Genomic DNA, 23,855 nt, shown 5'->3' on the forward strand with positions numbered 1-23,855 from the left:
CTCACAGCCAGATTCACAAGGTCCTTTAAGATGAAGATGTATGACTAACTATTTTTCCATGCAAAAGTCTATTCCTTATACATGATGATACTACAGCTGCATCTTAACTTAAGAGAGCTTTGAAAATCTGGCCCCAGTCCTTAATTATATCTGAGCAGATGAATGTATAAACACAAAGGGGCACAATATTATAGTCACATCATTAAAACAGGTTGTTTAGCCAAGGTAGAAACCTTGGCCACTGTTTAAATCTTGCATAAAACCAGATGGGCCAGACATCATAACCTGAAAGGTCATGTTATTTATGTGATATTTTGCCCTTGCTTTCCTTGACTGGTCCATGCATTTTAGTTGCGAGGCAACAAAAACGCCAAATAAATCATCTTCATCTTTCTCTTCCTTTGCTGCTTGCGGTTGCTGCGGAATGCCGCTACACATGGTCTTCAAACCTTGCCCAACAGCTTTCATCAACTCCACTTCCATATCAACCTTCGTGGTAGTCTCATGTTCACTTTCTTCGCGCCTTTATACCAAATTACTTTTTGTAGCTCGTGGTGAAATATACTTATCTAAAAAGCGGACAAAGGGAAACGTGTCACTGGCTTCGATAAGGGCACCAAGCACTTCGTCAGAAGACGTTCCCGATTTCTTCGCTTTCTTGATTCTTTGCTTTTCCTGAGAATATCGGGCTCTAAGGTTCTCGAGCTTTTTCTTTGCAACAGAACCTTAAATTGTAAAGAAAATACATTGCAGTGTTTATAAGCTTAAGTTTATCAATTTAAACTGGCAAGAAACATTGAATTTGCTCGACTAATTTCTGCGACTTTAATATCACTCACTTGTTGCCAACTTGTTGCCATGCATTTTTTTTTTGGTACTATCTTTAAATTCCTTTAAAGTCTTACGTACAATACAGGAAGGTTTTCACCCTCACTCGCAAGCTTTTCCTTGAAGCTGGCCGCCATCTTGAAAATGAACCGACCCAAAAGTACTGGTCCTAGACTTTAATTGGCCAAAACACAATGACCTTGTTGCGTCATTATTATTATTATTATTTTTTTTAATAATTATTATTATTTTTAACAACATAAAACATAATACACTACTTAACAAACTTAAAAGAAGAAAAACGTTACAAACAGATTACAATATTACTTCACAGTGATCGATAAGTGGGTACCTATTACTTGTGAAAAGGTGGGGAGGCAAAACGGATTAGATAACAAATTACTTCCCCAGAATTCGACCAGAGTTGTTAGACCTCCCACAGTTACTAAGAAAAAAAAGAATAATAATAAGCTTACATGTACACATACGACTAAAACAATAATTAAGAAATGTATACACATATATAGATATAAAAAGCAAATACTTGGTTTAGGTCCGGTTTCTGGTCCCGTCAAGGCACTTAAAAAGAATTTCCAGATTCAACGGGTCCTGCACTTAAACACTTTTTGGTCTATATCTTCGGCCGTCCATGTACAATTTGTCATAATTTAGCTTTGCCTCGCGACCCTCTTTCTTTGCTTCTTTCATAACTTTGACCAGTTCTTTCCGTATAGCAACAATTTCTTGCGGAAAGTCCTGTGAAATTCCGAAGCCCGTGCCCGCTAATTTGTAAGCATTGGAAAGAATACGCTCTTTATCCCTATGAAAGCTGAATTTTACAATAATTGGGCGCGATTTGTTTTCTTTCCTCTTACCAAGACGGTGTGCCCTCTCAATAGAAATATCATTAGTTTCTTCTTGCATTTTTAATTTTTCTTCCAAAAAAGCGAAAACCAAATCTTCTGTCTTAGCGGTAGATTCTTTCTCTTCTTCAGGAATGCTGTAAAAGATGAGGTTATTTCTTCGACTGTGACTCTCCAGTTTTATAGCACGTTCCTTCTCAAAGGCGACAGTTTGAGTTAGCTCTCGAACATCTTTAGTAAGCTCGGATATGGTTTTCTCCTGAGCATTTGCTCGTTCAGTTTGTTCATTAATTGACTGATGTGCAAACTCTAAGCTTTCTTTTAGGGTAACATTTTCTTTTTCCATCTGGCGCTGTTTTTCTTTGATTTCTTCAATTTCTTGTATTCGGGCTAAAGCTACATCCAATTTGCGATTGATGTCTGCGAGCGCCTCCGCCATGTTGTTACAAGGATCTTCATCCGTTTAAGAGCCTGTTGTAGTTCTCTTTCGTTTTGCGCGACCGAAATCATCGTTCCCCTCATGTTCACTCATTGTGCCTTAACGTATGGACGTCTTTCAACACATTTGTTCACAGAAAATTCCCTAAACTCGAAGGTGTTTCTCAGAGCTCAGAATGTAACGTCCGTTCACTTTGAGAACTCGTCCCAATCCCTTAATATCACTCACTTGTTGCCAACTTGTTGCCATGCATTTTTTTTTTGGTACTATCTTTAAATTCCTTTAAAGTCTTACGTACAATACAGGAAGGTTTTCACCCTCACTCGCAAGCTTTTCCTTGAAGCTGGCCGCCATCTTGAAAATGAACCGACCCAAAAGTACTGGTCCTAGACTTTAATTGGCCAAAACACAATGACCTTGTTGCGTCATTATGCTTCTCATTATGTCGTTATGATTTTCGCGTTCCCACTGCAAAGAAAAGGGACATTGTCATAGTCAAAGCCATAATCATAATCATAAGAAAATGGTCGATCATTTTCTTATGATTATGATTATATTGATCATAAGGGCGCCTATGATTATGTTTCCGGACGTTCCCACTAAGACATAAGCGACATAACAGCGTTATGTTCGTGCTTATGATTATGGTTATGATCGTTATGTCGCTAGTGGGAACTAGGCTTTGTGAATATGATTATGTTTGTGATTATGTTTATATCGTAGTGGAAACGTGAAACCTTCCACCCATAGTCATAACCATAATGATATATGTGCTTTCATTGTATTTTCACCAATGAGCTCCCTAGTTCAAGGAACATGCTGTTCGTGCTATTCTTATATGGCATCCAACTTCGAAGAACGTCTTGCAAGCCTCGTTGAACATTTTCCAGTATTGTATAAGTCGCTGACAGATTTTAAAGATCGCAGCAAAAAGAAAAATGCTTGGCATGAAATAGCAGAAAAAATGGGTTTGGAGACAGGTACATATTGAACTTACATATTCATATGGCAAAGAGAAATATCGGCCGTTGTTAGGCTAATTTAAGCTTAGCTTGATTATATTCTTTGCTTATTTTTACTTAAGATGATGTTGCAAAGCAGACGTTTGAAAATCTTAGAGCCTGGCACACCAGGGAGAAGAAACAGGTTAAAAAAGACAAAAAAACGGGAACATCTTCTGTAGAAGTGCTAGATGGTCTTTGTGAGAAAAGTGATACATTTCCCTACTTGCACGTCTTAGACATTTCACCAAGAACAAAGAAAAGCAATTTGATGCCTGTGGAAGATTCATTGGCGCTAGAAGGTAGTTATGAGAATGATTCAATCAGTAATGTCAGTTATTCCAATGGAAGACGAAGAAAGTGAAAGTACTACAGACCAAGATAGCTGGAGGCAAGGGATAAGGAAAGAAAAAATTCATAGCCTTCATCAAAGCAGTCCTTTCAGACAAAAGAAACACACAGGAACCAGCAGAGCAGCATCAATTTGAAATGATCAAAGCTGTAGGAGAGAGAGATTAAAAAGTATGTGCGACAGTACATGTACAACATGTATGCGGCAACAACCACAATCTGGAAAGAAACACGAGGACGAAGATGAGTTTTTTTGGTGTTTGTAGCCTTGTCATTGAAATGTATGAATCCCACACAAAAAGCCAGGGGAAAAATCTCACATTAATAATGTTATCTTCCAAGCTACAGTATGCTGGTAGATGAGGGATCATTTGCATCTGTTCCACAACATCCTACTTTTATGCCAGATATTAGTGGTGGATACCAAATGGGTTAACTTTTTTGAGCAGGAGAAAAGCTGCCATTGTCGAGTAACAGTTTTACCGGCATATTAATTCGCAACAATTTTCGAACTTGTTAGGTAAGACAGGCAAACTATACTATGAGAAAAAAAGAACTGAAAATTGTGTTTATATTAATCAGTAGTTACTTTACATTTAGTTTATGTTTGTTTAGAATATTTCAAAAACATTTCTGCCAGACTTCAAACAGCTAACTCAAATATTTCAATTAATATGCTTTTCGACTGATTAAACGAACAAAGGGTAAATTCAGCATTAGTGTTAACTGTTTGCCAAAGACTAGAAAGCGCGCAAAAAGTGAAGCCTCACTTATGTTTAGGTCAGTTAACCTGGGTTGAGCCTGCAATCCAATCAAAAACCAGTACCTGGTCAGCGGTCAACTTCAAAGTACAGCTGACCTCGGTGAGCTCTTAGCTTGAGCCAGCGATATGGTCATTTGTAAACAAAACAAAGCCATCAATGCCCCTATTTAGCAACGAGCAACAAAAGAAACTCATTCTGCCTTGAACACCTTATAGCTTGCAGGGTTTTCATTTGAGGCCGGAGGCTGGACAATTCGTCAGGTTGTTTGCCATTCCACGTCCGGTACTTTGAGATCAATATTGGCGATTTTTTTTTACTACTGTATTATATATTTTTCTTACTAAGGCATCTCATGAACATACTGACTAGAGGATAACAGAATAATCAATTACATTCTTCAAAACGGCCATATAACTCTTTTTTCTTTGCTTATTGAGCGGCGGGATATTTTATTGGTTTCCCTTCTTCATTTAAACGGAATTGAAGTGACTATTTCGTTCTCATTCCTGCTCGGCCAAGTCTTGAGGGAAATCCCCAGGTAAAACGCGCAACTTGTGTTAGTCAAACTGTTGAAAGAATGAAGAGGATAAGCGAGTTTTTCGTCCCGACAGCGAAGAGAAAACAAGGTAAGTTGAAGGGCATGATTATTCTGAATGAGTGTTTCACTGTACTGCGCTGTGAGCAGTAAAAATGGTAATTTTCTCCTGACCGAAGAAAACAAAACAATGTCTCACGGCTGCCCTTTGCTAATGAGATCACTATTTACCAGGTTAAGTTTATATTTCCCTTATCCAACAATCAAAATACGACTTGGACTTTGAAATAGAGAAAAACTGAAAGATTTTATCTTAAGACAAACGAAAAAAATTACACAGGCGATCTCAAAAGTGATACCCTGGGTACCGGAGGTTTTTTCTCACGGCCCGATGATACTTCGCTTCGGCGGTCATGCGGGTCAAACAAAGACTTAACCGAAACCGGAAAACTGGAACTAAAATTACTCGCCTAGTTTCACGCACAAAAGGATTTCATTCATGGATGTCGATTTTATCATCGGCAGACGCTGGTTCATAAAATCCTTGATAATGTCAACTTTGAACACAGGCAACAGTGATCATTCAGTAGAAATGAATTGACAAAAATATTGGTGTCTTTAGGGGAAATTCTAACCCAAGCAACCATAGATGAAGAAATTATGAAACACAAATGCGGAATTGCTGAATGTCGATGCTACAAACAAGATGTACCTATAGCAACCCACAAATGCTATCTTCAAGTAGCTTCCGTCAAAGCAAAGAAGGAAAAGAAGAAAGAAAGCGACGAAGACAATGACGTTCCCCCCAAACTCATTTTCTTCGACATCGAGTCCACTCAGTGTGGTGACCACCATGAAGCAATCTCATCGTCGCCTGTGATGAAACCACCAAAGAACCGGATGACATGTTCGTATGGTATGACAAAGAATGTGTAACAGATTTCATATCTTTTCTGGAATACGTTAATGAAGAAGGAGATCAACCGCTCATTGTCCTCGCTCACAACTTTCAAGGCTATGATGGCTACTTCATCATTGACGCAATGAGACAAAGGGGATATGGTTTTAAACAAGTCAGGAATGGAGGCAAGATTTTAGAACTTTCCTTTGCCAATGACAGCATCAAATTCATTGACAGTCTCTCATTTTTCCAAATGCCATTAAGAAATTTCCCAAAGACATTTGGTTTAACCGAATTAGCCAAAGGCTTCTTCCCGCATCTCTTCAACACCCCACAGAACCAAGAGTATGTTGGCCCATTACCGCCCAAAGAAGACTATCTGCCAGAAACCATGCCTGTCAAAGAACACGACAAATTCCAAGCATGGTATGAAAAACAACAAAGCAACAAAACCATATTCAACTTCAAACAAGAGTTTGTCACTTATTGCAAATCTGACGTTCATCTATTGCAGCAAGGCTGCCTCAACATGGATTTCGATTTATCACCATGGGAAATTCCCTGGGAAAGTCAACAAAATCCACCCAACGCCGCATCACAAGTTGGAAGCGGACTTCCCGCGCGCGGTAACATTTCATTTCACACCCAGCAAGTCATCCATAGAAAAAGCGAAAAACTTGGTGTGCAAGAAGATGTTTATCAATTACGATTACAACAAGAAGGTCAGTTTCAACCCCATCAAAATTTAGAAGATTCCATTACCCATGCCTTACGAGCAGCTTTAGAGTCCTTATTACACAAAGATCAAATACATGATCAAGATTACGTGTTTGTAAATCTGCAGGCTCAAAATAACCCTAAAGCAATGACTGCTTGGAAATTAAAAGCTCAAGAGTGGCGTGGAAACACAGGTCGAGCCCAAGCATTACTCTCTTCATTGGTGCGAAAATTAAATTCCAGCGAAAAATTTCGAAGTAATCAAGGCTTTAATTTATCATTTGTCCATGCAAGAAGTAGACGAGCTGGATCAGGCAAACATCAACGCTTCTTACCAGGTCACCACGCTAAACAACAACTCCGAAATTTGAAATGTGTTATCAAAATGCCTGAAGATGACAGTAACTTATGTTGTGCTCGCGCCATCGTCACAGCCATCAACATAATGCAAGCAGGAGACGATCGCACAGAACGAAGAAAATGGACGGAACAAGGGCGCGGCAAAAAAAGACGCGACGAAGCTGCTCGATTGCTCTTAAAAGAAACGGACCTTGAAAGCATGCCATGTGGTCCGGATCAATTGGAACTTTTCGCTAAATCTCCTACCCTTTGGAATTATTACGGCATCATTGTAGTCGATGCAACCCGAGCATATGTGCGCTTTGTCTATGGAGAAGGAACTGCTGGCTTCGGTTACATCTGTCTTCTCTATGATGACCACCATTATGATGCCATTACTTCCCTGCCCGCCTTTTTTGGAAAATCCTATTTCTGCTACAAGTGTTTTTACCCCTACAATGATCTAGGTCGGCATCGATGTAAGAAGAACTGAGCCAAACATTGCAGTTCCTGTCTCCAAAATGGATGCGAGGGACATGCTGTTGCCTTTCGAAAGTACGAATCTCATTCACATCTCTGTGGCATATGCAATCAACGCTTCTATGGTTTGCAATGTTTGGAGAACCATCGCCAATTCACTTCACCTTATGGATATGTAAGGTAATGTTGCATCTGAAAAAAAACCTTGTGTATGCCAAACACGTCACAAGTGCAAACAATGCCAAAAATACCTTATTGGAAGCAAAGAGATTATGAAACACAAATGCGGAATTGCTGAATGTCGATGCTGCAAACAAGATGTACCTATAGCAACCCACAAATGCTATCTTCAAGTAGCTTTCGTCAAAGCAAAGAAGAAAAAGAAGAAAGAAAGCGATGAAGACAATGACGTTCCCCCCAAACTCATTTTCTTCCACATCGAGTCCACTCAGTGTGGTGACCACCATGAAGCAATCTCATCGTCGCCTGTGATGAAACCACCAAAGAACCGGATGACATGTTCGTATGGTATGGCAAAGAATGTGTAACAGATTTCATATCTTTTCTGAAATACGTTAATGAAGAAGGAGATCAACCGCTCATTGTCCTCGCTCACAACTTTCAAGGCTATGATGGCTACTTCATCATTGATGCAATGAGACAAAGGGGATATGGTTTTAAACAAGTCAGGAATGGAGGCAAGATTTTAGAACTTTCCTTTGCCAATGACAGCATCAAATTCATTGACAGTCTCTCATTTTTCCAAATGCCATTAAGAAATTTCCCAAAGATATTTGGTTTAACCGAATTAGCCAAAGGCTTCTTCCTGCATCTCTTCAACACCCCACAGAACCAAGAGTATGTTGGCCCATTACCGCCCAAAGAAGACTATCTGCCAGAAACCATGCCTGTCAAAGAACACGACAAATTCCAAGCATGGTATGAAAAACAACAAAGCAACAAAGCCATATTCAACTTCAAACAAGAGTTTGTCACTTATTGCAAATCTGACGTTCGTCTATTGCAGCAAGGGTGCCTCAACTTCGAGAAAAACTTTGAAGAAATGGCTCAATTCAACCCATTCGATCACATGACGATCGCCTCCGCCTGCAATCGTTTTCTACGTAGTTGGTGTATGGAACTCGAAACCATTGCATCCAAGCCCTTATTTGGGTGGCACAACAAGTGCAATCATTCAATGTCTGCCATAGAGTGGTTACTCTACACTGAATCTGTCACCCACGAAACCATTCAACATGCAAGAAACAAAGGTGAACATCGTGTTCCTTTCACACACTACACAGTAGATGGCTATTGCAAAAAGTTGAATGCCATTTACGAATTTTATGGTTGTTTCTGGCATGGTTGTACCATCTGCTACCCCCAACGAGATGAAACCCATCCCAAGCTGTTAGATCGATCCTTTCGTGATGTCCGCAGCGCCACTGAAATGAAAATGACACTGCTGAGAGAAAAGGGATACCTTGTGGTTGAAATGTGGGAATGCCAATGGAATAACCTCAAGAAGAGCAATCCTCAAGTCAAGCAATTCATTCAAAATCTTGAGACGGAAGAACCATTAGAACCCAGAGATGCTTTCTTCGGAGGAAGAACCAACGCTTTCAAGCTTTATCATTGCTGCGAAGAAGATGAAGAAATCGACTACACAGATTACAAATCACTGTACCCATGGTGCAACAAATTTTGCCTTTACCCCAAAGGGCACCCCGAGTTCATTCTCAATCCTCCAGGTACACAATTACATCATTTGTTTGGTTTGGCAGAAGTCAAGATTCATCCACCACCCAAGCTTTACTTTCCAGTTTTGCCTCACCGCTCCAACAAGAAACTCATTTTTCCTCTATGTCGAACCTGTGTTGAAGAAAAAGTCCACCTTCCTCTTCATGAAAAAACCTTGGGATGCTCTCATTCAAGAGAAGAACGTTGTCTCATTGGAACCTGGTGCACACCCGAAATTCTCAAAGCTGTTGAAATGGGCTATGAAATCGAACGAATCTATGAAGCCTGGCATTTTCCAAAGACTGTCAAAGGTTTCTTCGCCAAATACGTGAACACATGGCTCAAACTGAAAGAACAAGCCAAAGGATGGCCCCAAGGATGCACAACCGAAGAACAAAAGCAAGCTTACATTGCTAACTTCCTGGCCACAAAAGGAATTCAATTGGATTACCACAAGATTGAAGAAAATCCCGGTCAAGCCAAACTGTCCAAGTTAATGCTCAATTCCATGTGGGGAAAATTCGGTCAGCAGGAAAACAAAACCCAAGTCAAACATTTCACTGAGCCGCAAGACCTTTGCGAATTCTTGGACAGCGACAGATTTGACATTCGATACGTGTCTGTTCTCGATGAAGAAAATGTTGAAATCCACTACAAAATGGAAGAAGAAGAAATCCTTCCAGGCATAAACACAAACATTTTCATTGCTGCATTCACAACCTGTTGGGCACACCTTCGACTTTACCAAGCCTTGGAACATTTGGAAGAAAAAGCATTGTACTCAGACACCGACAGCGTCTTCTTCATCAAGAAACCAGGTGATCCACCCATCAAACCAGTCATCGGTCAGTGTTTAGGAGACTTCACTCGTGAACTTGATGAAAACAAGCACATCGTAGAATTTGTCAGTGGAGGACCAAAAAACTATGGTTACCGTTGCAACACTGACAAAGCTGAAGTAAAAGTCAAAGGTTTTCAATTAAACAAAAAAGAAGGAGCAGACCAACTTAGTTTTGACATTTTGAAAAAAAATACTCTTGATGAATTATTTTTGCCTTTGGAAGAACCTAGAAAAACCACCATTCGTAGAGAACGGGCTATTAAACGAAAACCAAAAGAATATAAAGTAGTTTCTGAACTCGAAGAAAAAGACTATCAACTTGTTTATGACAAGCGCATCTTGGTGCCAGGCAACTCGGACACTTTGCCTTATGGAAATGTAATTTGAAGCTAAAATTAAGGAATAATAGAATGTGAACGTGTGACAAATATGTGTCGTTTGATGTCTCATTAACATAATGCGTCAATGGGTTTGGGTTTTTGGGTCGAATTTTTTAGGTCAAACGCCCCCATACCACTACTTATGTTTTGCCTTCTTTGTAGAAAACATGACACTCACAATGCCAAAAACAAAACGAAATACTTTAACGAAATCCCAGCAATAAGATTCAAGCCTGAGACAATCAGAGTACATGCTGATTCTCCTCAACACAAACTAGGCATACAATTAGAGATGCTGCAGCGAGGATCAGAGTTTCAGAAGCAATTAGAAGACAAGGAAAAGAACAAGGGAAAAGAGTGCAAGAAAATTTTCGAAGTTGTTTATTTTCTTTATTTTGTTTATTGTTTATTTCGTAGTTGTTCATTAGCTAAAGAAAAGTTGCCAAACAGAAAGTTGTCCTCGGACAGAAAGTTGTCCTCGGTTCTTGAATGATAAAGAAGATTGCTGGAGTTGATCTGAAACGTCAGTTCCCCTACTCGTCAAAGGGAATTGTAAGAAAGCTGTTTTTAACTCTTGCACAGGTTTTCAAAGAAAACATCGAAGAAAAGATTGGTAATGGCGTTTATGGCATCCTCACTGACGAGGTCACCGACATCTCTTTGACGCAGCAGCTTGTAACTTTTATCCAGTATTATAACAGTCAAAGCTGTACCACCACCACCAGTTTCCTTGCAATATCAAACACACTGAAAGGCAACAACTCGGCAGATGCGCCACAGATCAAAAAAGTACTCCTCGAACAGTTGCAATCAGTTGGGTTAGAGGTACAAACCATGCGCAGCTTTGTCTCTGACAGTGCGTCTCTTATGACTGGGGCCAGGAACGGGGTGGCAAAGCTTCTAAAAGATGAGAACCCATTGATCTTGTCTTTCCACTGCTTAGCACACAAACTTGCTCTTGCTTGTGCTAGCTCTGCAGATACCCTTGACTACATTGCCCACTGTGAACTACAGTTGAACCAGTTGTGGAAGCTATTCGACAATTCTGCAAAGCGCACTGCAACGTATCTTAAAGTGCAAGAGAGCACAAAGAATCTTACACTAAATTCGGCGGGGAGAAAGCAGGTAGCAAAAAAGCTGAAGAAGGCTTGTCGTACACGCTGGTTGTCGTTAGATAAATCGGTAGAGGCGGTAATTACAGATTTCTGCGCAATAATCGAAATGCTGGAGCAGCTTAAAACTGAACCAACGGGATCAGCAGTGGATGGTCTCCTGAAAAAAATGAAAAAGGTGAAATTCATTGGCACCAGTTACATCCTCCACGATGTCTTGCCAGTATTATCACAATTAAGCAAGCGTTTTCAATGAGGAAACAAAAACTTCTGACACCTGCTTCCTGCAATCAAGGCCACACATGCAAAACTAAACAGGCTTAAAGAGGACAAGGAATGTTTGAAAAAGCTGCAGAACGACATCGCTCAGAATGGAAGGCTTAACCGTTGTGGTTTAACGCTTTCAGACAACAACATGCAAGAGCTGTGTTCTCTCATGAACCGCTACATTGTGGCCCTGTAAGACAACATCAACAATCGCTTTGAACCCACTTTACCCCAAGTTAGCCCCTTTTCCATCTTAGATATCACTGATCTTCCAAATGAAAGTGACCTGGGATTTGAAGACTATGGCCAGGCAGAGATAAAAATCACCAGTAACCACTTCTATGGAACAAAAGGAGAAGAGGAAAAGAAAATGAAGTCCGCAAAATTACTCGCACAATGGGAGAATTTCAAGTTTGAAATGGTGGATTGGAAGAAACAAGTGCCGCAAACTCTGTTGCAGCCGAATGACAGAAGCCCTGAAGATACCAACATTCTCACCACAACAGACTGGACCTTACAAAGGTTGCTTGCACGGCGCAAGACCTACCAGGATACCTATTCAGAACTTCTTATGGTGGCGGAAGCTGCATGGACGATGCCCCTTAGCAATTGTTGGCCTGAAAGAGGTGGAAGTGCTATTAAACGCATCAAAACAAGAATGAGAAGTCGACTCACTGATGACATGCTAAATGCACTTATGCATGTGAGCATCAATGGCCCATCGTTTGGGACAGAGGAGTGTACTGACATAGTCCAAAGGGCGGCAGAAATCTGGTTGTCCGCAAAGAACAGACGTAAGCCTCGTTCACCAAAGAAAAGCAAGGTACTCATTATTTTGACACAACCTTGTAACATAACGGTACATTTTTTCCTGAATAGTGATGCAGTGTATTGTATGGTCATATGCTCACAACAATACGGTTTAAATTTTGCAGGTGCCTGAAGTTGAGTCGGTCAGTGAAACACGTGGTTCAGAAGGAGAGAGGCTGAGTGGCAATGAAAGTGAAGAGGCCGTAGATGAAATTGAAGACCACGAGGTTGATGCTGATGCTCGCACTGAAGAGGTCAGTTACACGACTACAGCTATTCACGCAAAGAGTCATTACCTAATCGCTTTTTTGCGAGCTTCAAAAGTGTTTTAACTGAATCAAGCTGCTGCTAAAACTTAAAAGATCTGAGTGCTTACTCGGTTGCTATTCATTTCTTTCTCTCACAGGAGGTAGAAATAGCCACAGCTGCTCTTGGGCTTCGCGAGGTGGACTGTGACACAGGCAGTGATGATTCAGCTTTTGGCTCGGACCTTGATGAATAGACTACACTCTTGATGAATGGACTACAACCCAAGTTACCAAACATCTTTTTTGAAAATCAAATAAATTTGCAATGATAAGCCAATGAAAATTCTGTTGTTGCCATTCTCCCTCCCCCTCCCCTACCAACTGACCATTTTCATTCAGTAATTTACTTTTTAAAGAGAATTTTAGTGAGCGCCGATATTGCCTAGGAAAATGTTTCCTTGGTTACAGAAACGCTGGAAATGGCATTTCTGAGTATTCTATTTTAAAAATTTCCTGGGGGAGCACGCCCCAGACCCCCCAAGGTGCTTGCGCCTTCAGCGCTCGCGAGGCGCCTAACGGCACCAAGAAAACATTCACGTCCGGTGCTTTCAGAAGTATGTCCACTTCTTTTCAAAACAGTTGAAAACCCTGAGCTTGCTGTATACTTAGCAGTCTTATATTTTAATGATGGTGCAGGCTCAATCAGTTTAGTGCTTTAGAAGTTGGGAATTAACCTAGCAGTGCACTGCAAGAAGGCCTCCAAAAAACTTGACCTTCATAGACTACACTATTCTTGCAGAAAGAGTACAGAACATTCAAAGAAGCGAAGAAGGCAAATAAGAAACTTTAAGAAAGGATATAGTAACAGTTTAGAGGCATCTGAAGAGCCACACTATGAAGATGGAGCCTGTTCAGACCTAACTTTGCATCAAATTGTAGTGCTCATCTTTTACACTTATTTTCAGAAATTCCATAGTTGACGCTCACTTGGGCACGGTAAACGCAACCTGGCGTTATTCAATGAAATATATCAACATGTAAATGGTCTCATTCTCAGAGATAAAGTGCAATAAAGTTAAACAATGAGACTCTTTTTTGACCTTAAAGCAACAAAGATGATCTGGCAAATCATGAGATAGCACATCTGCGATTTTTTCCCCAAAATCCTCGGGAGAATACTGATCATGAGCAGACCCACCAATCATGAGCCTCCCACCAATGTGACTTGGGTTCAAATTATGAATCATGCCACATGCAAGGTGAGTCAAGTAATGTCAAGTAATGTTCTACTGTCCTACCTTATTTCTTGTATTTATAACTTAAGAATGCGCACCTGATCATACTGATGTTAAGATGCGCACTAGAAATGAATATATTATTATTATTATTATTATTATTATTATTATTATTATTAGCTAGAAGAAATAGACCAGCTCTTTGTAGAAATTGTACAGATAAAGTGACAAAAACCTCATAAGTGAGTGTGCAGCAATACCACAGCTTTCCAAGAGGCTGCCACCTGTGTATACAAGGTCATGAAGAAAATTAATACAATCTCTACAAAAAGCCCACTAAAGATGGAGGTGATCTGAAAGCAAAATGGGTTTCAGTATTTCCCAGAAAAAGTAAAAAAACATGTTTAATTAAAAAAGTCAAATACTGTTACACGTCCTGGTTACTTGCACTGGTTATGAAAATATTTTAAAAGAAAAGTTTACTATAACAAGCTGAATTTTGTTTCTACGTTTCCTTGTTTTATGAGTGGGTGAATTGTCCATTCCAGGTGCTGCTTTGAAGGTTTTTAAGGTAAAATCATCAGGGCACCAGCCTCCCACCAATGTGACTTGGGTTCAAATTATGAATCATGCCACATGCAAGGTGAGTCAAGTAATGTTCTAATAACCTACCAGAGTTTTTTCTCTTGGTAATCTGGTTTACCCCTCTTCAATAACCATCATTTGGTTGATTCAAGTCAGCTTTACTTGCTTTGTCTAAAGACACATGAGAGCCATGTAAATTTGGTACATGTCACCTCTCAGAGGAAATTAAGTTTAATAATAATCGTTTACCTTATTTGCATGCAGTTTTCATCTTTTCACGTCCGGTGCTTTCAGAAGTATGTCCGCTACTTTTCAAAACAGTTGAAAACCCTGAGCTTGCTGTATACTTAGCAGTCTTATATTTTAATGATGGTGCAGGCTCAATCAGTTTAGTGCTTTAGAAGTTGGGAATTAACCTAGCAGTGCACTGCAAGAAGGCCTCCAAAAAACTTGACCTTCATAGACTACACTATTCTTGCAGAAAGAGTACAGAACATTCAAAGAAGCGAAGAAGGCAAATAAGAAACTTTAAGAAAGGATATAGTAACAGTTTAGAGGCATCTGAAGAGCCACACTATGAAGATGGAGCCTGTTCAGACCTAACTTTGCATCAAATTGTAGTGCTCATCTTTTACACTTATTTTCAGAAATTCCATAGTTGACGCTCACTTGGGCACGGTAAACGCAACCTGGCGTTATTCAATGAAATATATCAACATGTAAATGGTCTCATTCTCAGAGATAAAGTGCAATAAAGTTAAACAATAAGACTTTTTTTTGACCTTAAAGCAACAAAGATGATCTGGAAAATCATGAGATAGCACATCTGTGATTTTTTCCTCAAAATCCTCGGGAGAATACTGATCATGAGCAGACCCACCAATCATGAGCCTCCCACCAATGTGACTCGGGTTCAAATTATGAATCATGCCACATGCAAGGTGAGTCAAGTAATGTTCTACTGTCCTACCTTATTTCTTGTATTTATGACTTAAGAATGCGCATCTGATCATAGTGATGTTAAGATGCGCACTAGAAATGAATATATTATTATTATTATTATTATTATTATTATTGGCTAGAAGAAATAGACCAGCTCTTTGTAGAAATTGTACAGATAAAGTGACAAAAACCTCATAAGTGAGGGTGCAGCACTACCACAGCTTTCCAAGAGGCTGCCACCTGTGTATACAAGGTCATGAAGAAAATTAATACAATCTCTACAAAAAGCCCACTAAAGATGGAGGTGATCTGAAAGTAAAATGGGTTTCAGTATTACCCAGAAAAAGTAAAAAAACATGTTTAATTAAAAAAGTCAAATACTGTTACACGTCCTGGTTACTTGCACTGGTTATGAAAATATTTTAAAAGAAACGTTTACTATAACAAGCTGAATTTTGTTTCTACGTTTCCTTGTTTTATGAGTGGGTGAATTGTCTATTCCAGGTGCTGCTTTGAAGGTTTTTAAGGTAAAATCATCAGGGCACCAGCCTCCCAGCAATGTGACTTGGGTTCAAATTATGAATCATGCCACATGCAAGGTGAGTCAAGTAATGTTCTACTATCCTACCAGAGTTTTTTCTCTTGGTAATCTGGTTTACCCCTCTACAATAACCATCATTTGGTTGATTCAAGTCAGCTTTACTTGCTTTGTCTAAAGACACATGAGAGCCATGTAAATTGGGTACATGTCACCTCTCAGAGGAAATTAAAGTTTAATAATAATCGTTTACCTTATTTGCATGCAGTTTTCATCTAGTTATCTACATTGTCAACCTATAGCCTTGGTGAATATTGCTGGCTCTGAAATAAGGACAAGCATGAGTGTGCATGATCTAGGGGTTACTCTGGACCAGTGCTTATCAATGTCCACTCGTGTGAGTAATCTTTGCAAGTCTGCACCCTTTGCTGCTGCAGTAAAGCTGATTCATGCTTTTGTGTCCTCTAAATTGAACTACTGCAACAGTCTCCTGTATGGTCTACTCGATAAAGAAATCTTGCAACTTCAGCATGTTCAGAATTCAGTTGCATGCATGGTCACAAAGCCAGGAGAGTGGATCACAACAAGCCAATTCCTTGTAAACTTCACTGGCTCCCTTTACATCAGGCTATTATTTTTAAGATTTTACTTCTTACTTAGTTTACAAAACTATGAATGGTCTGGTAATCAAGTATTTGAGTGATTTGATAACTTTGCATCAACCAAATAGGCACCTTCGGTCTAACACCAATGGCTCTTTGTGACTGTATGACCAGTGTTTTGAACTAAGAATTATGGTGGTTGCGCTTTTTCGTCCTGCACGCCAGCAATCTGGAATAATCTTTTGTTGGACTCCATGAGCGTGGAAGATTTCAACCGTTGCAGAGACGATCGCGGCATTGAGTACATTGCTTTCAGCAAAACCAGATAAAGACAAAGCGAAGACAGGTTCTTCCCAAAATGTTTGCTGCTGGAGGTCAAAGATATCCTGTTGACGTGTTGAAAGATTTTCTGAGCAGACGTCTTCCCGAGTTACATGAAAGTGGTACATTCTACTTGGCACTTATTGAAAGACTAAAAACGAAGTGTGGTATAAGAAGCAAAGGCTTGGTATTCACAGCATTGATCAGATGATGAAAATCATCATGAAAAGCACCCCAGTAGCACTGTCTGGTAAGAAATTGATGAATCACTCTGCAAGAAAAACCCTGTTAAAAAAGCTGAGAACAGATAAAGTCGAGAGGCAATCCATCACTCAGGCATGTAAGTAAGCAGTCGCTGCAAGACTTTGATTAAGCCACCGAGCAAGAGCAGCAAGTGCTTTCCAACATTATCAGCAACAATCCACAGCAGCCCTTAAAGGCCAACAGCAAGAGAGGACCTCAGTAGCAGTCAAGTAGCCTCGCACAAACAGTGAACAATTTCCAGAATTGCACAGTCACACTCATTCAAGGCCAAACTAGCTCTCCATGCTTGCCCAGTATCAAACAGTACAAAAGGCTCAAATTGCTCGGCTCAGACTCAGATTCACAGTAGAGCTTTCTTCAGAAAAAAAGACTGAGGACTGTTGCTATCTCATTTTCAGTTAACTTTATGAAAGCCTCAGCATTAGACTTTCAAAAGTCCTTCGTCGCATGGGCTGACCCATGTAGATAGCTCGCGGACGAAGGACTTTTCATACTTGATTGGCGCCAATTTTAGCGACAAAAAAAGGGGTCGCTGAGCTAGACCAATCAGAGTAGTCCTTGTGGACCCTAGGGAATAGAGTTGTCGATGCAAATTTGCTGCACTCAGCGAATTCAATATGGAGTCGATTGCGAAAGTGATAGATGAGGCTACTTAGGCCACAGGATATTCTGAATTGCGCGATTATCAGAGGAAGACAATGCAAGCATATCTGTCTGGAAGAGTTGTATTTGTATCTGCTCCAACCGGAGCTGGGAAAAGCTTGACATTTGAACTAGCCCCGTACGCTTTTTATCGTTTGCTTGGACAGGATGGCAATATCGTCTTCGTAGTTGTTCCATTGATTTCACTTATGAAAGATCAGGTCTCTAACCTCAATTGTCGTGGGATAAGAGCATCATATGTAGGAGACGACTGTTCGGATCAACAGTTGGAGGACATTTTAAATCTTAGGTACAAACTTGTATTTGGAAGTCCTGAAAGTCTACTCAATAACTATCGACACATTTTTCGTCGTCTCCAAAAAAATATTAAATGCGTCTTCATCGATGAGAGTCATTGCATCGCTAAATGGTAACTTCAACTAAGAGGTATAACTACTTTTAATCCCAGCCTAGCCGGTCTAGCACTTGCTACCTGATCTTTTACGAGTGAAATCAGTGAGACAATAGTATTGTGACAATTTAGACCATACAAAACCCCTTACAATGTAACTAGCAATAATACGCCCTCACTGATGTCACATTTTAAGAGTTGTTAAGCGAGTTAGTACATATAATCAGAGATGTATCCAGAGTGCGTCATTGCGTCCTGGGACGCACTCATTTTTCTTTTGGACACACAGAATATGAAACAAAGGGTACAATTGGACGCAGAAAAAAAATTGAATGTTTATGCAAATTTAACGAACGCCAGGAAAAACATGCGAACAGAGTATTTCACAAGGAAATTGAACATTCCCATTTCTCACAACGGAGAAATGATCGAGTTCCTTAAATTTCAAGGTAAGCTGTTATTTTCGGATTTTTGTAGTCGAATAATTTCATTTTGTCAACCATTATGCCCAGCTCCAGGAGTTCAGTTTTGAATTCGCACCTGTTGCGTGCACGTGTTTTTTAATTTTAGGCGAGACAATCGGCGACACTTTCGATCTGCCGCCAGTGGCAGTGATAATAAAACATTTCAGTCGAAGTTCAGTTTGTTGCATGCTTTACAAGTAAATTTCAAGCATTAGTTCACTTATCGTTAGTGAAATGACAGAGAATCCAAAGGCAAAGTATGTTAAATTTTTGTTTTGTGCGACCCTGTTGATATGAATTCCGGGCGCGCACGTGTCGTCATTTCGGTTCTTGTTTTGCTCATAACTTGTCTGTTTTGCAAATAATGCAACTTTTCTTCGGAGTTAGTGTTAAAGTTATCGCGTTGAACATGAAACTTAAATGTATTCAATCGCTTAATTATTAACATTGGCCATGCCGAAGTCACGGCCGTACGGGCCGACGATGAACTGTGTATAGAACGCTTACATTTGTTTACTCTTTTGTTCCTAAATTACACCTGAAAGTGTTGTTAAAATAAATGATGCTCTTTTACAGAAAATCAAGATTCAGTTGTTTTTTTTTTGCTGTGGATATCTTGATCATTTATTAACTGGAGCCAACAGTTTCTACAGATGTGATCGATGGAGCTTTAGCCTGCGAACGCAGACGTTCGCACGCTAAAATGGAGCTTTGACAGCCCATACATTTTGATCAATGAATCAACAGGCACAACAGTTTTAAAGAAATTGATCATTTTAAGTACATATTCGTTGGGAGGGATAAAACTTTATTTTTGTGCAATTAGAAATCTGAAAGGGTACCGCAGCAGCAATTAAGATCGCATATTAATTCTTGAATATTAATTAGCTGGACCCCCAAATTTTTCAAAATGGGGTCCAGAGGACCCCCAAATTTGAAAACCTGGATACATCTCTGGATAATTAATAGGAAATGAGAAGGTGGTTGTCCCACTATTTTCCATATATTTTATGATTATAATTCAATGCGATATAGAGACGCTCTGCTGTGGAATTTTGTTTCCGATTACTTCAATGGCTCTTGTAATTGTAAACAATTCTATAGAAAAGTGAGGCCAGAACCTTTATCTAGAGAACTTCATTTCAACAGCTCATCAGTTCAGTCAGTACCTAAAAATGGGAGATTTTTAATTATGATTTTCCCTATTATCAAATGTATATGTATTCTTTATGTGTACATGTATGTAGCCCATGTTTCCACCACAGTTATTAAAGTCTTTTTAATCTCTCATTCATGTACATTATTTTTATTATAGTTAAATGCACGACCCACAAGCATGTAGTTGCTTAAACACTGATTGTGTTTGAATAAAGGATCTTGACTTGTCTTGACATGTGCTGACGGCAATGGAAAGCGCATTAAGCAAAAGAGTTTTGTGCATAACCTTCAACAATTTCTTACATCCTCAAGATTGTTTACACATTTGCCTATAATCAAGAAAGAAATTGGTGCACTCCATTTTGGTCGTTGCACAGCTTTATCCTATGTCTTAAAGGACTGATAATTTTGACTAAGTAGTTAAACTTTTAAACTAATATTGGTATGTTCTGTAAGGGGAAAAGACTCAGATACTGAGGAGGCATTCAGAAGAGATTACGGACGGTTGGCAGAACTGAATTCTTTGTTACACAGAGAAGTGCCATTTGTCGCCCTCACACCTACAGCAACAGAAAAAACAATAAAAACAATAATCAAAGACTTGTGTATGCAAAATTGTGTCCAGATTTTAGGTGATCCGAATAAACCTAACATTAGGTATACCGTGGTTGACATAGATCATGCAAATCTGTGTGAAACCTTCAAACCAATAATTGACGACATTGATGAGAGACAACTTAGTGCCACTAAAGTGATGGTGTTTTGCAGAAGGAAGGAGGATATGAAAGAATTGTTTGAACTTTTTAGTCAGTGTCTAGGGACAAAAGCATACACACGGCCGACAGGAACTGAGCCAATGGATGATCGGACACGGTTATTTGCCATGTATCATAAAAAGACACATGATCTTGTGAAAAGAACAATAGAAACAGAGTTCCACAAAGAAAATGGAAGTGTTAGAGTCGTATTTTGCACGATCGCCTTTGGAATGGGTGTAAATGTGAAGGGAGGTAATATGGTTATACATTTGGGACCTTCAAGTGGGATTGATGATTACCTTCAAGAATCTGGTAGAATTGGCAGGAACAATGGAAGTGCTCATGCCATTCTCTTAAGATACAAAGGAAGTACACGGAGTCGCAACATCACCAAAGAAATGAAGGAGTACACCAATAATGTAACAGTATGTAGGAGAACTTTGCTACTTAAATCATTCACAGCAAGCCCATCTCAGAATCCAATTCTTCATACATGTTGTGATATTTGTGCTGACAAATGTAAGTGCTTATGTACTTGTAGAAGTAAAGTATGTGCATGTAAAGAAAAATGCAGAAAAGGTGATCACCAATCTACCTTTGAAAAATTTCTATGGGTCTGATATAAATGTTCAGGAAGTACCGGTAGATAGGGATATAGAGGAAGATGAAAATGAAGCGACGACTCGAAGAACCAGAACTAGATTAGGTACAACTGCTGATAAAAAGCAGACCTTTGTGCTTAGCAAAAATTCTTGAACAGATGAGACCGCATGGATGCACAAATCAAACATGTACAGTACAGGCCACGGGTACAGTGTAGGTCAGGATTACATGCGTGTTTCCTGCCCAAAAAGATGCCACATTGCAAGCAATTTACACACGCAAAACACGCAAGTAAAAAAATACACCAAAGTGCCTGTAAAAAAAACATGCAACTTTTTTGCACATGCAGTGAAAATTTACACACAGAAGCTCATTAAGTGCGTGTAGGAGTATTAAAGTAGTGATGTTATCGAGAGTTTGTTTTATTCAACGGTTTTTACCTTGACTGTTTACGTTTTGAATAAACATACTCTTCCTTTCTGAAGCTTCACTTTAACAAGTAATTTTTATTGGTTTCACATTGTCCACATATTGCGTTGCGATCACCAGAATTAAAGATTCGCAACATTGGAAAAAAAGTATAACCTTACTATAGCACAAGCATTTCTCAACTGCGAAAGTGAGAAACTCAGAAGGCTTCAGATCTTCAAATCATTTGAGCAATATACTACCTCAATGCAAAGCTATGGGTTTCTGGGGATAAACATCTGATACTGTACGAAAAGATTTAGAAATTTGCAGAGTCCCTGCGCCAACCTCACAAGATCGTTTGGATGCCATATTGTTAATGTTTGTAACTGCAACAACCGTGGCCATTGACCATCCATTCAGCTGACTTTCCCATGCCATTAGCACGCAATGTTCAAGGCGTTCCCATAGAAGCGATCCTGTGCAACTCAAGTTGATGTGGTTTATTTCTAGATTACAATTTGAACTGCATGGTAGAAGACACGGATAAAAAGATTGCTAAACAGCTTCAAACTTTTCTCTCTTACGAGCGCTAAATAATATGTATGTGGAGGAAATATCACTGGCCTATATGGAAATGGGAATTTTATGGGGATTGGAACTTTTGCTTGTGAAGGGAGATCAATTTGTGGATTGATGTTTGGCTCCAGAGGTGAGGAGCGTGCAGCCTTCACTTCGCTTGAGTGTATAAAGGAGTACTGGTTTCACTACACGTATATCAGCAATGGCTAATGAATCTACACAAAACAAAAGTGAAAAACATATTTGAGGTAGGGAAAGTATATTGCGACAGAAAGACGTTCAGTTTTTCAACTTAACTTAATTTTTAACTCTTTTCACCATTAAACTCTCTTACTACATAATAGTTATGCATTGCAAAATTGCATTGTGAACTTAAGGCACCTCTGGGGGATGGGGGGGGGGGGGGTACGTAAAGTGGAATAGGCTATGGTTTTTGAGGTTCTCAGACCTTAAACAGGGTATCTTTTATCAGTGCAGAGGGTGTTCCAATAACTTTTAAATTTGAGAGGGGCGTGAGATTTGAAGTTTACGCAGCAATCAGTCTAGAGTTGGTTAACTTTTCAGCGATTGCCTCTATCCTGGAAAGGGGTGATACATATTGAACAAGGAATTACATGTCTCTCCCCTATGGAAATACAAGGAGAATTCGTTTTTTCAACTCTTTCCTGACGAAGTAAAAAAGATCCCTTTCTGTGAACTGAACGATGGCAGTGGAATTCCTCTCGATCCAGCACTGCTTGGTGTCAGGTACAAAAAATGTGACATCTTACTTGCTTCAACTCTTGGTCTTTGTGGCGCACTTGTTCGTCAATGGAAATTTACAGACCAAAGCTACTTATGCAGCGATGCTGTTAAAAGAATCGGGACAGCGATAAATAACCAGTGTGCAATCACCAGCTGAGTCGAGGCTGACCAAAAAAAGTGCAGGAGGCATTCTTTGGTCAATAGAAGATGTTTGTAGCATGTATAAGGCTTCAGTGGCTTCGGTTCTTGGCCACTTGTGCACCAATGACCCAGATAAGGCACCAAGTGAAGCACGGGACGTCATTTCGGAAATTCTCCACTGTAACAGGAAAGAAATGAGTCAAAAGGGGACTTGATCGCGAGGTTATCGTTCCAGATGTGCCACAACAGTATTTGCACAAATTTCGAGTTCCCGACTGGGTCCTTTTGAGGCCAGAATTCCAGATGAAGGGTGGCAGACAATGATGATAAATCTGACAAAATTGGGGGAACAGGAGTAAGTACATGAAGCTCGTAGCGATTTTAATTGACAATGTTGTGTATTTGGGAGGTGAGGGGGAGGAGCTGGGTTTTTGAGGTCCACGGTTTTATGATTGCTTGCCATGCACAATCACAGTCCTTTCAGGTGAAACCTGGAATTACTTCTTAGCAATCTAACTTCAGAGAAAAAGCAAGTTACAGCATGGCCTAAAAGTTGATGCGAAAGAGTATATACAAAATTACATTTACAGCTATGCTATTAATAATTGTGTTGTATATTTTCTCCTTACCAGTTAGTATGTAAACAATAATTGTCAAAGAATAACAAATGAGAATATTTTGCTATATAGCAATAACAAATTCTTTCAAAGCAATGCCATCAGGCTTTAGATATTAATTTAAGTTAATTAATGGGAAGAGAAAAGATACAAGCAAACAACAATAATCTGATAGATAAAACTTGCAAGTTAAAGGCATTTTTTACTAGCTAACTTTTGACAT

The 23,855-nt window shown here is 39.6% G+C and overlaps 1 protein-coding gene, 1 long non-coding RNA gene and 1 pseudogene across 3 annotated transcripts in view; 2 read left to right on the forward strand and 1 right to left on the reverse strand.

The window, feature by feature from the left end:
• Positions 1 to 23,855, reverse strand: part of LOC138007306 (uncharacterized) — a 30,991-nt gene that overhangs the window by 3,112 nt on the left and 4,024 nt on the right. Inside the window, exon 3 of one of the 2 annotated variants that reach the window (XR_011124023.1) lies at positions 1 to 725. This exon is cut by the window's left edge and continues 3,112 nt beyond it. This is a non-coding gene — a long non-coding RNA (uncharacterized lncRNA). Of the gene's footprint in view, positions 726 to 19,690; positions 20,340 to 23,855 lie in introns of those variants that run through there. The other variant, XR_011124022.1, reaches the window with a different exon arrangement.
• LOC138008671 (uncharacterized) lies at positions 5,825 to 7,231 on the forward strand. Its single transcript, XM_068855982.1, has one exon. It carries the CDS (start codon positions 5,825 to 5,827, stop codon positions 7,229 to 7,231), a length of 1,407 nt encoding a protein of 468 aa, XP_068712083.1.
• Positions 20,387 to 23,374, forward strand: LOC138008673 (uncharacterized; annotated as a pseudogene).

The sequence above is a fragment of the Montipora foliosa genome, chromosome 6 (genome assembly GCF_036669935.1).
Source record: "Montipora foliosa isolate CH-2021 chromosome 6, ASM3666993v2, whole genome shotgun sequence".
Taxonomy (NCBI): Eukaryota; Metazoa; Cnidaria; class Anthozoa; order Scleractinia; family Acroporidae; genus Montipora; species Montipora foliosa.